Below are 17305 nucleotides of genomic sequence, written 5' to 3'. Positions count from 1 at the left end.
GCGTTTTCATTATTTTATTACTTCTCATCTGAAAATATGGTAGAATGTCCTCTGTTTTTATTTCAGGTTTACTTTATGAAAAGTGATAAAACATGTTCACATGATAAATGCTGGCTGGCATTTTATTTTGGTTATCTATCTGCAACTTTACTAATCTTTATTTTAGCGATACAACACAAATATGTTGGCTATATTGAAGCTCAAATAGCTGATTAAAAGAATCAATACCACAGATTGGTTCTTACATCAAAGTTACTGTAATCTGATGCTCCTGGTGGCCCAGGCGGGCCCGGCGGACCTACAGCACCTGGTCTCCCGTCTACTCCCGCCTCTCCTTTAGCACCCGCTGGTCCTTCGGGACCCCTTGGGCCGCTGTCACCTCTGTCTCCTTTATCTCCTCGTGGTCCTATAGGACCACGCTCACCTGGTGATCCTGGTTGACCCTGTAAAACATAGTTTTAAAGAATGAGCACGTAATTATCAGAGCACTATAAAATCTAAAATAATTCTATTCTGAGGGTTTTTTTATTCTGAACAATAAACAAAATAATCTAAAAATGTTTTAAGTAAACTATCTTACATTATTAAATTGAATAAAATAACGACTGAAATACCTGTCTTATGACATAAGATTGCAGCTTCATTCACACTTTTAGTAAATCGACACAAAAATAATGTAAGTAATACTTACAGGTAGCCCAGGTGAGCCAGTGCGTCCATCAGCACCGGTAATTCCCGGAGGACCGGGAGGTCCCTTTAACTCAGGCGCTGTTTGCAGAAGTGCAAGGATTGTACTAGAATTGCACCCACATTGACCCATGGACACGTAGTTCTCTCCGAAGATCTGCTGCTGAAGAAAACGAAACGAATATACTACGAACCTTTCACTGTTGATTAAGAACCCCCGGATTCATCCACTCGAAACAAAATTGAGAATATCTCGTTAAGGGATTAGTCTAGAACGTGAAATCAAGCAAAAATTCGCGATTCTTATCGAAGTTAGTTACCATGAACCGTTTTTGGATCAAGTACTTTTAATTTAGGATTCCATTGTGAAGTCGACGAAAAGTTGTTACAAGTACCTTTATCGGAAATATAAGGGTTTGTAAAGATAAAAAAGGTCTGTATAGATACTCAATGTACAGTTAAGTATTAAGGAATGAATTACACTTGATCTTTAGTCTCGGAATATAGGCCTTTTAAAATACAAGGGTAGTAAGTAAGAGGTCGAATGTTTCATACGAAACTCTCAAGACCTATTCCTAAGATTAGTTACAAATAACCACAATATTGGAGCATCCATTTATTTAGAAGCGAAAATAAACTGTTACCGGTTTGGCAGCGGCACTAACAAAACACCAATTAGGAATATGCTGTTGTATTGATCAAGGCACACTCTAATGTGGCTTTCGAATAGGGTGGTCGACCAAATAGGCACACTGCCAAATTCTGCACTACAGGAATGTGGTTTCAATTGAATTAAATTAATTACTAAACCTACTTTTGTACGTCTAATTGTGCTAACGACTGAGTAGAAGTGGAGTGTAATGATACTGATTATTTTTATCGAATAACAACCCTCGGTCATTGTGTAATGTTTGTTCCTCAAGTTGTGTTGAGGTTTGCAAAGGATCCGAGCCTCATTAAGGCTGTCAAGTTATCTCGTATTATGCAAAACACATTCAGGCGGAAACATTTTCACATTATAGGGGGTTCATATTACGGTGTAGTTTGCTCTGCTGATTTTATTCCATAAAATTATATTAAAAGTAAGTGGAGTTTGGAGGAAACTAGAAGATGGTTTGTTTTTTCGATTAATTTAAATTGTGTAGTGTTTGCATTTTTGTACTAATTATTGGAGGATTTGGAAAGATAGAGTAAAAGTGCAGTTGTAACAAAGATTCGTGTGAAGTAAGAGAAGAAAGTAAGATTGTTTTTGATAGATAAGAGGAGTATATAATGTGTAAAGCTGAAAATGTTATAAGTATCCTAGAATATTATGTTTGAACAGTAATTTTAGTTAGTAAGATAAAATAATATTAGGTAAAGACTATACTAACCTTGACTGTACTCTTCTGTGTCGGTGCCAGAGGTGCAGGAAAAAAGAAATAACAATTTAAATAAATACAGATAACAATTGAAATATATAAGTATATCTATACTAATATTATAAAGAGGAAAACTTTGTTTGTTTGGTTATAATGGATAAACTCAAAAACTACTGGACTGCTTTTAAATATTCTTTCACCATTAGAAAGCTATATTATCTGCGAGTAACATAGGCTATATTTTATCCCGGTGCGGGCAGTAGCTCTCACGGGACGTGGGTGAAACCGCGGGAAAACGGCTAGTACTACATATTTACCAGGTACTTAGTCTATGAATAGTCAGTTGTGATTCATGAAAGGCTTAGAAAACAGATTTTAAAAACTTTGGAACATTAATTAGTATCAATAGAATTTCTAATAACATTCAATTAAGAAAAGTATAAGCTGACGATTAAAAGAACTCCAGACGATTAATAGTACTTGAAAACAAAAATGAAATTAGTTCTTAAGAACTAAAAGAATAGAAACAAATGACTGTAGAGATTGGCGAATTCGATTAGTTAAGATCGTTACACCGTCGAATCGACTCAAAACCTCTTGGAGAGAGAATCAATTGAATCGATATTGTCAAATCGAATGTAGGACGGGCGCCAAGAGCATAATAAACTTTGTTACGACTGTAACAGGCAGAATGGTCCAATTTAGTCGCCAATATTGAATGTTCTCACTATAGGTCCACTAATATAAGAAACATATTTTTTTATTACAGCGCAGGATATAATTGGGTAGTGGGGTTGGTTTCTGGTGAAAATGAATCGATAATTGAATAAAATAGAAATCTGAGTTTATATCTGTAGGCCTACACGTTAATACCAATATTATTTATGATAGGGTTATTCATTTTCTTCTAAATAAATAACAATGAAATAACATGAATACTGAACAGACTCGTTATTAAAAATTTATAAATCACACAAAGTACAATACAGACTGAAAATGATAACAGTAACAAATGGACCTAAAAAAACTACAATTTTAACTAGACATAAACATATTATACAAAAACAACTCATTTGAAACCACTATCAAAGCGAAACAAAATAAATGAAATAACAAAAACTGTTTATTTTACACAGCGAGTTTCAAGTGGCCGAGAATAATGTAAAAAGTTGGTTTTCAATAGCCTATTCAAGTTCATGTTAGATATAACTACGCGTATTGTGACCAACGGAGTAGGCAGAGATAGTGCTATTATGCTTATATCGTATGGTACAAGGGACGAAAAACTAAGTATTTAAAAAATATTCGTTTCTGTAACCGTAAGTAAAGAAAAGGTCCAAGTTGGGTGTGTAGTGTGTAATAAAGAATAAGAGGATACACGTTTTCCAAATTAGTTACAACTAAGCTATACTGAAAACTAAACTAGGTACATAAAGTTAAAAAAAAGATCAAACTATGTATAAAGTTTCTACTTAGAAAATTGCCATTATAGAACTAAATTCCATGATAGAGTCCAAATGTAAAGAGCACCGATGATCATTTTTTAGCCAATCAGCGTTCATTTCTAATTGTAAGGCGTCGCGACTGCCCACAACTTTAGCCATGCATAAGGTACTCGCATGCTTGCTTACAGGGGAGGCAGGTGATATCCGCAGGCTAAATGAGAACTCTGCGGTCTAGACTTTGATATGGGCTAGGGCCAAGGAGTAAGGAAAGATAAGCGGAGATATCATAATGCAGGTAGGTTGCGCCATCCTCTAGGCTAGGTCAAATTCGCACTGCGGGCCTGACCAAAACGATCAGTTACGAGTGAACTAACAAGGCGAGATATCTGTCAACGATATTTGGTACAGTGGTCGGACCAAAGAAGGTGTATTAGGACTAAAACAGGAACGTTTCTCGTCCCTCACCCACCCGCATTTTGGCGCGCTACTTTCCTAGGCGTTTTTCTATTATGGCACCTCCGCTGATCATTTTGTTATCCATGGTAGGGGGCCGACCAGTCCAGTACGTATGGACGGTAACGAGGTCTTGTTTAGACGTCCTCGTAACGAACCTTCAAATGAGCTGTATTCATACCGAAATATGATAGTGTTTTGTCATTAATTTTGTCTCTGTTGGCGTGTGTGGCAGGTATTATGCGACAGAGTTTTTGGGGACCTACGTAGTTTGTTAAAGTAGAGTTGTTACGGTGATCTTTGGGATTTAAAATCAGTACTTATATTATGATGTGAGGTTTGTGTCATTATTTGTGAGTTTGTGACGTTATGATGGGTTCCTAATCTCTTGATCTACTAAACAGATTGTGAAAATGATTATCAATAGACAACTGCAGCATTTGTGAGTGACATATTCTGTATTTGATATAAGAAGTAGTTCAATCGGGCGGGTGATATTTCAGGGAACAGCTAGTTATACATTGATATATTTTACGAGAAAAAAACTTCTACGTCATTATTGAACAATTATATAAGTAGGTACTTACATCATCTCCCGAGCCGGATATTTCAGCAATTACTCCAGGTGTTCCAGATATACCAGGAGGTCCTGGAGGCCCGGGCGGACCCGGCGGACCTCTTATAGATTCTCCTGGTGCACCCTGTATAGAAACAATAGTTAGTAACAATACAACAACATAATAATATGCCCCTTACATTATATGTTGCCTTTGATGTTGAAGAAATAGGTATTCCGAAGTGATTTAAAATTGTATTATAGTTCTAATTTTGCTAACATTTGTAATTATTTCATAGATAAAGTTAATTGACAACGGTCTTATGAATGTGTGAATGATTCACACATTAAAATTTCATGGACAATGGACATACGTATGTTGGACATAAGAGTCTCCGTCCTTACTTGCTACCTATAGTAGCTATACGCAACTACACCAATCCAAACTAATATTATAAATGCGAAAGTAACTCTGTCTGTCTGTCTGTCTGTCTGTCTGTCTGTCTGTCTGTCTTTTCTTCACGCCTAAACTACTGAACCGATTTGTGTGAAATTTGGTACAGACATAGTTTGAAACTTGAGAAAGGACATAGGATAGTTTTTATTACAAAAAAAAAAAATATTCCGGGCATATAGCGCCATCTATTGGTCAAATCAAAAATCTGCTGGTAGTCACTATTCCACGCGAACGAAGTTGCGGGCAAAAGCTAGTATCATTATAAAAGCAAGAATGAAACGTCATAAAATATTTACCCAACTATCTACCTAACCCTCCCTCAGTTAGGGTGGAGCAACAGTTTCAAGCACACACAGGGTTGTGACGATCAGCAAACATCGTGTTAAGTGTGCCGTAATGGCCCTATATCATGTTGTTAGTGAAGTTTCGTAGCTTTCGAATATGTAATTTTGGTTACCAGGTTATAAAATTGTACAGTCGATAAATTTTTATGGTTCTATAAAAGTGTTGAGCTTTATTTAAGGGAAAAGTTTCTTCAATGTAGAATGGCTGGAAAAAAAATCTATGTCGTAATAAGTGTGTATCCTGCTTTAATTTCCCGGTTTTTATAAGCATAAAATATAAAAAAGAGGAAAAATAAGCACAGGACATCAATGACAGGTAAATAAAAGAGTACGGATATCTTTCAACTTGCATACTTTTTGACAGGAATACTCAATGGACAGTTTGTCGACAGCCTTTTTATTTATTTTTTGCGAATTTTATAAATAAATGCCTTTTATTTATGATGTTACTGAACCACTTTAAATTTTAATGAAAATAGGAAGCCATTGTAAAGGCCAAAGAACTTAATTCTTGTTTAATTTAGAATATAATGATGTTATTGTATTCATGCAAATAGCTTACCTATATTGAATGCCTTACACAAAGAGAAAGCTATGGAACTTTTCCCTGATTCAAGCAAGCTGGCTGCAAACGTATTGACATTTCTAAAGTATCTCATGTCCCATAAATTATTTGAGCGATAACGTAATGTAGATAGGTCTATAATAAAGCCATATATTCATACACATGTCCCATGCACCTAAACACGATTCCTATAGGCGAACCGGGCTATAAATCGAAAGCCAAAACAATGGACGACCACCTTTTGTATGAAAACGACCTGGTATGTGTTACCGATCACATATTTGTTTATAATAAATGGTTATTCCAAAGCATTTTGGAATTTAAATGGCGTTTTAAATCTATACGTGTATTGTTTGAAAAATGTTAATCGCTTCGAAAACTGTCGTTTCGGGATTTTCATTTTCCCATTCAAAGTTTGACTATGAATAAATTTATTGTTATTTATTGTGTCTCGAATTCTAGAGCTTATATTTATGGCTTATTTTATAGCTATGCTATCTATCTTCAATTCTATAAAATATCCTTGACCTATATCCTCAATTATCCATAATTCTGATGTTATGTCGTCAATAATCTTCTGGACATGTTTTTCTTGTAATATACTAAATGAAAATAATTTTAAAATCTTGCCCTTGGTCCGCGTTCTCCTTTCTCGCCTTTCAGTCGTAACGAGTAGCCTGAAAACAAAAAAGAATAATATCTAATAGTAAAATACCTATTTCTACAAGGTTTCGTATTTTGTACATAATCTGCACAGTTCTTTATTTTCACATAGGTATAAAGTTGCACCCGGTTAATATTTTTTGGTGAAAATGTTTAAAATTCAACAGTTAATTTAATTATCTAGTCATAATTATGATAATCGAGACAATTAATCTAAGAAAGATAAAAAATAAAATACAATGATTACTTCTCAAATTAATAACGAAATAAAAAAAATACTTATTATTTTAAATTACTTCTTTCAACTGTCCGAACTGTACATAAGCGTAATAAAATACATTGGGTCGAGTTGAATCCTTACCTCCATCCAAGCCGGGTGGTGGTGGCGGGAACGGTGGAATAGTACCGTACCTTCCAGAACCTTCCGCGTCACCTTCTTCTTGGTCCACCTAGAGGTAATAGCATAATACAATAGACGTGAACTCTTTAGAGGGTTGTTACCACATTAACTTGTGTTAGTCATGACAATATTGGTCAATGGTCAGTAGCAAAGGATAGATAGAGGTTGGTGCTTCGAAAGATTCTCAGCTTAGATTTGATGCTAAATCTAGTTTATTCAATTGATTGGCAGTAATTAATATTGCTTGAATCAAAAGGGTTTTTTTCTGCTAAAAAGCAATCTTTTCAAGGCCCAATCTCAATTTAGGCACTGAAAAATTTAAAATTCAAATCTCACTAAAATCAGGTCAGCTATTACAGAATACACCCCAAAAAGGTTTTGTAAACAGGACACCTCCTTTCAGTAATCCCCTGATTACGTAGGACCGGGCATGTTCAAATATTCACCATGTAACCCGCAATTAGAAGGGTGTTCCGAGCAAACAAGAAGATTTGTCTTGGCATTAATGCAGTAGGATTTCCTAGGGTTAAGATGTTAGTAAATACTGTATGATTAATATGCAATCCTAACCTCTTTGATAAAGCGTGTTGTTGCAAAATGGTGAGCAAGTGAATAGCTGTTATTGGTAGGATGTTATTGTTAGGTTTAAGCGTCGGGTGAAGTGACAAACTATTAATTATTGTGAAAGTGTGGGTTACTAGTATAAACTAAAATCAATAATTTTCTGTTCGTTTGGGTAATTTTGAATTTTGATTTCATTTATCTGCTGGGTGCATAAAAGTGACCTCTATACATTTGTCTACTTTTTTCATTGTTCATCATTTGATTAAGAGCCGTTACATATAACGTCACCTATTGAGCTATTTCAAGTCGCTTACTAAAGCTCAAGTACTTAAAAAATCTTTTTATTACTGCACCATAGCAAAAAAACTGTCATCATTTAAACCCACTAAAAATCCATTATGAACCAACTGCCATCTTGTTACGCGAATTACGCGAATTCCGCTTTGACTATTGTGTTCCGGAGTACGTAGTTACTTATTCTGCAAACACGAGAGTCGTTAGCGCACGATAGCGGTACACGAGTGCTACGAACAAAGGTCTGAGGAAGTTTCTACTTATCAATGTTACTGGATATGTAGGCTTTGATTACCGAATCAGACTTCAAAATGCGAAGACTCGTGTCGGGTTCTTGGTGATTTTTTGACTGGAAATGGTGGAATAATTTTGGGGGTCTTTCTGATTTGGTGTGTATTGCAGAGTGGGTATCTATATTCTGAAAGAGTTTTGAGCTTCGAACTTTCTAATATTTATTTTTATTTTAGAAATAAATTCTTAGCATATGATGCTACAAAAGTATGTTAGGCAGTAGATAAGGTATAATTAGAAACACCAAGCAAAAAAGTCCCATTCAAAAACCCAATGGTACTTTTTGATCTTGGAAAAACATTCTCGTTTGCAAACACGACAAGAAGCGGAATTAAAAATAATTGAAAGAACCTGTGCGGTTCAGAAAACTTCAGGATATTTCATCCTCAAAAACGTGTTTGGAAATCCGAGCGAATTTTTACGGAGCACTGGAATTGTTATTCGAAATTCGCAGAGCTCAGCATCAGAGCAGAGCTTTATCTGAAGTTGATATCTAATGCCGAATGTAAACACGACGCCATGATGCAGTTCCACTTGACAATGTGACATCGATACCTATGATTCGGAAGCGGTTTGGGTGCATCAGAGAGCGGTAGCGGGGAACAAAAATGTGAGGTGTCAAAAGTCGAAATAAGACACATATTTATTCAATCGGATTGTTTTCGGGTGTGGAGATATGACGACACAGTGTATTATCGTCTGTCAAATGATTTTTTGTGATTCATTCCTTGTCGTAAAAGTAACTCTCGATGGCAAAAATATACTTAAAAGTTCGATTGTCTTTGACTTTCAAATGTTTTAAAAGTCTAAAAAGAGACATTACTCCTGGCTTTATGCGATCACGGTCCATAGCAGTAATTTTTATTACACAAGTTATTTTATTGCACGACTCTTAAAATTGGACGGGGTCTTTGCAAACTTTTTGTGATTAAATATAAAAATGTTTGACAAGATTTAAAGCTTTGACATGTGTATGAAAAGTTGGGTTATATGAATAGTTTTTACTAATATTTTGAGATATTGCTTTGACTGCTTTAAAGTCTGACAGCTTAATAATCTTCTATGTAACAGATGTCTCTTTAAGTATAGGTTCGGCCTTGTATTTTCTGTTTTTATTTGTGAAATAGTTCGAGGAACCGATTTCTGATAAATAAACTTAATTACACCGTCGTTTATGCTTTTGTTTAAACTTTCAGTTCCCCTGTGAAATGACGTAGACATCTTCTTTCACTTCATATGTATAGTTTACAAAAATAACTTTAAAATAATTTCCGCTACTCACACTCAGTCCACACCCTACATGATTGCAATCCGATGTTCCGCTACCGAGTTTGTTTACGATATTACTGTTTGTGCTTGGCAGTGTCAACGAACAACAGAGAGGTTAGAAATCATCAGATGTGGATCGCTGGCATGTCAAGTAGATCTACTACTGCCGGTTGAGTCCATGTTGTCGAATAGTTTTATGTAGTTCCCCGATACCGGGGAGTTATGAAGCGGTACATTTTTGTGCAGGCTTTTTTCAATCTTTGATTTGAGGACGTTTGGTATTTCGATTTTAGGGATTATAATGGGAACCGTTTCCTCTGATATCATGCGATAGTTTTGTAGTTTGAAAAAGTACTTTTTATGTAATAAATGTTGTAGTTTTTCAATATTACAAATTATTAATAATTAAATTACATAGATTATGTTTGTTTAGGTACATGTATATTCATTAAGTAATGTAAGTATTTTTTTTTCTCTGTCCAATTTCAATTTAGCCCTAAACCCACGAAAAGCGTTAAGAGCCAATAAAATAAATCCTTGAGCGTCTATTTGTGCCCATTTGGTTAAGTAAACAAGTTTAATTTTGCAAGCAATTTATTTTATTGCACTGCATACCGCGGTAGTGGACTAGTGTTATTATCTTTGTTCTCGTAATAAAGATCAGCTTTGTTAATGGAGTCGATGACTCTTAAAGATAATATCATTACATATTCTTTAATATATTTCGCCACTATCGCATAATATTGCGTTTCCGATTTTTTTATGTAAGTGTATTGACTTCATTTTGCAGGTTTTGAATAGAGGTAAATTATTGAATTGGTCATTATTTATTTACAGTATTATATATTTTTTTGTTTTTTCCTAATAAGAGATTAAAAATATATTTGGCCACGTTATTACCGATTCTTTTTTATAATTTTGTTTTAAATATTAGCAATAATACTATGTTTTTCAAAGACCATTTGGTGAATTGCTGTGCTACGGTTGTGCAAAGTTTACGATCGAATACTTTCATATTAATAGCACAATCACTAGTGGAACAATAGGTATGTGGCCTGAATTTTTTGCTACATTCAAGTATTACTTTAGGTATCGAATATTGTTAGTACTGTGAAAACATTTAATAAATTAGTTAGGACACCACAAAAACCGTGTTAGGTACAGCATTTCAGTGAAAAGCGATCAATTATATTATTTTGTAATCACCAAGTAATTGTCAATGTCTATCTCGTCTCCATCGCCGGATTCCTGTCAAAACGTTGAAAATTGTACATTTGTGTGAATTCTGTGAAATAGAGCCAAGCCAAGATTGCAGCTTCAATATTGCACCATTTAGAAATTCAGTTATATTGTACTACTGACAAGTTTAACTATGAAAGTTTTGTAAGAAATGTGTGAGAAATGCTATGAGAGCATCATGATATGATTTTATAAGTAAAACAAAATAATTGCGACTGTATTTTGAAAGTATTGAGGTATCTTTTAACCTCCACAGCTTCATTCGATACTACAGTTTATAATGCAGATATAGTAATTTAAAAAAGGGGTTTTGTCACCTTGTGTATTTAGAGTATAATTAATAAAAAAATCTTACCTCAAAAGTGTTGACACATTGAACTTCAGCCTGCGTCGGAGATCCATACAACTTGAGCTCTTGAAACGCACCCTGTATCACGATTATAATTAGCAATCGATATAATATCGATTCCATTTCGATTGACAACGTATCGAGTGTTCACTTTGTCCGGTTATACACATCATAATACTGGCATTTTGTAGGGTTACCGACATTCAAATCGATAAGTAAATATGGGAAGAAACATTGTTGGAACAAGTGTTCCTAGTGCATGTCAGACAATAGAAAAAAGTTAGGTGTAGTTAAAAATATTTGCCTAACAATTTGTTCCTAGTTTTTGCTTTATATAAGCCGCCGGAAATAAGGATGTTTCTTCCTTTATTAGGTTTAAAAATAACTTAATTTCACAGAAGTGAAATGCGATACGTGAGACTTAATTAAAGGAACAACCTATTAGGTAGGTACAATTTCCGGATAGTGAGGATACGAGTAAGTATTCCTAGAAGAGATTTGTTTATACATCTACAAAACTAATTATACCGTTTTTATATGAATGCTGGCCATATGCATTTACTTCTCATTATAAATTATACGCAGACACATATATAAATTGTATTTTTATACATTAATATAAGTACCTAAGTTATACACAGGTAGGTATATAATTTTAGAAAAATCTTTGCAACTTTATTTACTTTGATATTTTTTGCGGCTTTGATAGGTGATTCTTGAAAGCCAAACCAATTAATTCTTAATTAGCGCGCTTAGATGTCAAATAATTAAAACTTTTAACTAGTAATTTAAACTTTGTATTTTACTTGACACTAGAAAAAACTTAGGAATACAAATTATCTGTTTGGAAGATCGCTTTCATCAACCCATTGATAATTAAAATTCACACCAATAAAAACTTTTTAGATTTGATTTTTTTATTAGTTCAATGAACTTTCAAATGGTTTTTAATTTTTGTTTTATCAACTATCACACTTCAACTCACAGTTTGTTGACCTTTAACTGAAAAAAAAATAAATGCCAAACCGGTATATTATTAAGGTGCGTACACGCATGCATTCGGTCGCATGCGCCGCGATGCACTAAATTTAACCGAAGCAAGTCAAAGGATGAGGTTAAACGTCCAGTTAAACTTGACCTTTATACAGTTAGCATTGTTTATGTAAGTTCTGGAAAACTGCGGTTCGGTTAAAATCGGTCAAAACATGATAAGTATGAAGATTAAGAAGTTAAAACGAAAATAAATAAATCTTAATACCAAAAATAATTATTATAAAAAAATAAAAATAAAAGTCATCTGTTGTGAATAAATTAGTTATAATGTCTAGAACACCAAGCCGTGTATTTTGTGTTGTTGCTAGTATTATTTTCTAAATAAACCTCTGTATTTCATACTAAACTCAACTGAGAGTTTTAATCAAATACCACTCCCAAATTAAAAACAGTTAAAATTCGGAACATCGGTTCGTTGATTAAGTTGAGTAAGTTCTCAACTTTTTTATAATAAAAACTCAATTTCTTAATTATAGCTTTCTGGATTAGTTTTCAATCGGAATTAAATCCATGCCATTACATAAGAAAAGGAAAAACAGTCCTCGACCTTTTTTTATCTTTCTGTACAGGTTGTCCAAAATAATACTGAATAGATTGGACAGTGACACCACCTAGGTGCCAAAATTCATTACGGTAGAACTGTAGTTCCATTGAGTTGCACATCTCTTTGTCGCACTAAGTTCTATTCAGGGGAAGCGCGATCTAATTACTACTGCTTGTCAGAATTGAAGTATGGGGGCTATTGTGATATCACTCGATATAATGCGAGTGACTGGCTTTGGATAATCAGTGTCAATGTTGTGGAACGGCTAGCTCTGTTCCTCTTAAAATCATCGTTCCTACATTCCAACTCGCAAACCTTTAGTCAGTTCATAGTTACATGAATAATATATCGTCCTACATAGTTGTTATAACTGCTTAATTACACATGTCAATCAACTAAACTTAAAGAAGTCAATTCACTAAAATGACAAAATATAAACTTCAAATCATAACACGAACAATAAATCTGAACGTCCAATTTTTTTTTTAATGTCGCGACACCTTTTCACACACGGTTGGTTAGCCCCATGGTAAGTTATTAATTAACTTGTGTTATGAGTGCTAACACAACTGATAAACTACATATAGCTACATATATACATATTTATAAATACATATTGTAACACCCAGACCACAGAATTAAATAACATAACTGTCTACTTTTTCATAAAATAAAATAAATAGGCACGAAGCAGCACTGCAAGGCGGCACTGGGCAATAAACTAGGCTTTAACACACAATAAAGCGAGTAATGCTCAGCACATTTCTTACTCTGAATACCGCATACGACTTTATGGAACATTTCGACCATTTCTCTAGCACTTTGAGAATAGGACCCCGGCATTCGTTAGCTAATAGAACATTAAAGCTTTGTGCTACTAGGGTCTTATCTAGATATTGTGTCTGACGGCGTTAATTAAATGCTCGCGAATTGTTCGCGATCAAAGTAGCTCCTCTTGCAGTATGAAAATATTATGAAAAAGTTTTAATTAAAATTATCTTTACATTGTTTTGTTTTCTGGTTTTTGTGTTCGTAATTGCAACTTTAAGACTTAATTGTTCTCACTACAAAAAAGTTAACGTTCATCACGTGTTTAAAATAATTCTCGACAAAAATTTCTTATTTCTTAAACACGTGACGAACTTCTGTTTACTTTTTTGTAGTAAGATCATGAAGATTTAAAATCTTGGGAATCAACATTTTTGAAAACGAGTAACAAAGTTTTCTCCGATGGACTCTCCTTCCAAACAACTCAAAACTGCCTGTAAACAGTTAAATTATTTTTATTTATATTAATAAACTGCTGACGTAACTCAAAATAAAATTGGATCAGACGCGACCTTTTCAAGTTGTAGCAACTGACGTCTCAAGTTACAGAAAACTCAGTTGAAAAAATATTTGTTGAGACGCAAATTGAAATTAACAGGTAAAGAGAATTCCTTGACTCCTACGCAATATTAATTGAACCTAGTCGAAAATAAATGTACCCAAAGTCCCATATAGCAACTAAAGTGTTCTGAAAAAGCGCGCAAAAATTTCGATCCACATAATGTTTTTAATTAAAAATACTGCGGGGTCAAAAGTGAGTTTGGCGGACTCACCTCCATTTTCATGACATCGAAAGCCGGGACTAAAAGTAAATCCGGAATTCAGGAATTTTATTTTTTGTACATGTACGTAACAATATTTTTTTCGACGGCCCACATTGGAAAACGCTCGTCAAATCGGATAACGATGACATCTCGCGTACTTCGATAATAGGGGCAAAATAAAAATTGTTTGATAAATATTTGTCTAAGAGCGTCTCTACATCAATAAGTTGGGAACTATGTAAGCTTCAGATTTTTAATTTGGCAAATAAAAAAAACTCAATATACAATTTAATTTATTATACACAAAAATGCGTCTTATTCTTCTACTATAAATTTATAAAATTAAAATAACAGATAAATGCACCTAGAAAATTTAAACAGAATTTCACAATACATTTAAGCTAACAAGCCGTACTTCCAAGCCCTCTTTCTATTACGTTAGGTCAAAACGTTAACCCTTTTATCGCACATTTGGCTTCTAATGAAAAACGACCCTACTGGTCGATTCAGCCGAGGCGATAATAGAACACCCCGAATAATGACGAGTGGCCTGCCACGCAAAAATAACGCTAATTTTTTCAACACCAAGATTTATTACAGCTTAAACGGATTTAGGACACGTACGAAATCACACAATAGGCAGGCCGTGTAAATAAAATTGATAGCCTTACATGAACCATTTTCTAGTTGAAAAATGTATTTTTAAGTTGGAATGACGCAGGTGGAAATTCGTAAAAGAAAAATTCGCTTTTGATTTATGTAGTTGTAACTGTAATGTAGTAAAAACAAAGTTAAAATGTAATCTCGCTTTTGGCATGTTATGGCTGCGCTGTGTACATTAAGCTGTGTTGGGTTTCATATATCATCGCAAATACTGGTTGTAAATAATGAACTTTGGTACTCATCTAACTGAACGCGTTTTTGTGCTTAGTTTTGAAATACGACTTGGGTCATTTGAATTTTGCTGTGACTTTACTTACTTAGTGTAATCCTAGTTCAACATCATTACGTTTTAAGCTCTTAAACACACTGTTGCTCTTATTATGCATGAGGGTTAAAACCCAGAAAAATAACAGCTTTTTATAGCATTCTATTTAACAACTTTATTAATACAAAACCCTGATCCTATAATACCATATCTTACAAATTATCCAGTTCACAAACGAGTCCACGTAAAAAAAGGCCAGTACCACACTACCGATATACAAAAGCCCTTCAGAGACCGCAAGTAGCCCACAAGAGCTCTTTTAGTTAACAGCTTCCAAGTTTTTCCTAGCATACATAGCTACAAATTGTTATTGCCGGAATGTGGACACGCGATAACGGGTAGTTACTGTTGAACTGGGCGATTTCGGCGATGTGAGACAATTCCCAGTAATGACACTTCATATCGCTAGGGATTGTTCTAGAAGGGATGTAATAAAGACTTTAGTGCTAGAAATCATAAAAGTGTATGTTTCACTTTAGTTGGTACGTGGGTTTGTATTTAGAGTGTGTGTGTATAAAAGTTGTTACAATAAGGGTGATGCTTTTATTAAAGCTATTTTATTAGTGTCGGTTTTAAATATACAAGTAATTTAGTTCCTTTTCATTTAGGGCATATTAGTCAGTAGTCCGATCTAGGCCAACCTGTGATACTAAGCGATTAATTTAAAAAATATGTAGGTAAAAGACTCGAAATAATCGTCATTTAAAAGAGAAGCCAATATTAAAAGTCTGAAAATATATTAGGTGTCTTATGTCTATTTATTTGATAAAGACTTTTTCATATACAAGAGGTTGCAATTAACATTCAAACAAATGACAATAGTTTGCTTCTTCCTCAATAATTCAAGGATCTAAAAATAAAAATCCCATTATCTGCGCATTCAGCAGGTAACGCGATGGTAAGCAGGACAAAGATTGAATAGGCTATCTTTTCTAAACCATTTCGGAAGACATGCGAACCCCATTAATTTTATAGGTCGTTGGCACTTCAGGAGCGTGACGTCACAGGTAGCCAATAAATCCAGACCTATAAATCCTCTTTAACACTAAACTTAGACAGGTCAAAGTAATTTGGTGAAATGTAATAACGTTGTAACGTAAAAGTGCGGTCATTCCGGTAAGAGCCGGTTTTACGGAAGGCTTTTCCGGTTTTGATTGTACCGATTTATCGTAACTATTACCGTTTATTTGGTTTAATAGAACTTAACTATTATTAGGATGAATGAACTATTAGTTGGGTGATTTGCTGCTAATCGCTTTAGATCGCGCCATTGTAGTAGTAAAATTAATGAGGCCTATAAAAACCAATGGGTGTGTAATTTGGAATTTGATTTGGAATTTCGCGTATTTACTGATGTTAAATAAATACTAATCATTATAATATGAAATTGAATTTGGTTTTGAACGGACTTAGATGAAATATGGGGCTTAAAAATTAAAGGAAAGTAGTAGTCAATAAATTTATAGAGAGGGCATTTAAAAGACTTCTCTTCTTCAACTGAAGGTAAAAAAATGAAGAAAGGTAGGTACGAAACAGTTCTCATGCTTTTTATAGTTTTACCAAATAACCATTACTAGGTATAGGTACTGAATTATAACATAATACCTATTTCTCCAACATCAATCTAAAAAGATACCTCTAAGTAGCAAATGAAGATTGTAGTTTTTTTTTGTTTAAAAAATATCTAATCTTCGCTTAAACTAAGTTACTTACACCACCAATTTCCACGATCTGCGGCGCTGAAGTCTGACTGTACTTTTCAGCCAAAGCGTAGTGATGTTCCTTCTTATCGAACAGTCCTAGTGTCGATATCACAGCCAACACTATGCCCAGAGCCACTAACAAGAACAGCGAGCATATACAACACTTTGATTTTCTTGACACTACCATCGCCATTTTGGATTTGTTTTTTTTTTTACTGCACTTTTAGCACAAAGTTTCTTTGGCACGTTTCAGTCTTTTATTTGTAGCACTTTTTGGTTTAGTTTGTAGTAAAAAAGGTTAATATTCAATGCATTATATGCGTCTTTATAATTATGATATAGGGATGAAATGATGATTATGTTTAATTAAATACTTAAGTAAATAATTGTTTGTGACTGTTCTTATAACTGTCTTGAATTACTGTTGTAAGTATGTAGATACCTATATATTCTTCAATTCTACATTGCAATTTATATCAAAATAATTA

The 17305-nt window shown here is 34.1% G+C and overlaps 1 protein-coding gene across 1 annotated transcript in view; it reads right to left on the bottom strand.

Moving 5' to 3' along the window:
• LOC124635013 (collagen alpha-1(XVIII) chain-like) overlaps window positions 1-17305 on the bottom strand; it is a 158273-nt gene that overhangs the window by 13817 nt on the left and 127151 nt on the right. Inside the window, exons 5-12 of the mRNA XM_047170748.1 lie at window positions 10944-11015; window positions 10556-10597; window positions 6893-6980; window positions 6499-6545; window positions 4534-4647; window positions 2061-2075; window positions 692-847; window positions 246-443 (exon numbers count right to left, since the gene is read on the bottom strand). Coding sequence (XP_047026704.1) covers window positions 246-443; window positions 692-847; window positions 2061-2075; window positions 4534-4647; window positions 6499-6545; window positions 6893-6980; window positions 10556-10597; window positions 10944-11015 — 732 coding nt within the window. The remainder of the gene's footprint in view (window positions 1-245; window positions 444-691; window positions 848-2060; window positions 2076-4533; window positions 4648-6498; window positions 6546-6892; window positions 6981-10555; window positions 10598-10943; window positions 11016-17305) is intronic.

This window comes from Helicoverpa zea, chromosome 12 (assembly GCF_022581195.2).
Source record: "Helicoverpa zea isolate HzStark_Cry1AcR chromosome 12, ilHelZeax1.1, whole genome shotgun sequence".
NCBI classification, from domain to species: Eukaryota; Metazoa; Arthropoda; class Insecta; order Lepidoptera; family Noctuidae; genus Helicoverpa; species Helicoverpa zea.
This window is presented reverse-complemented; position numbering and strand designations above follow the sequence as displayed.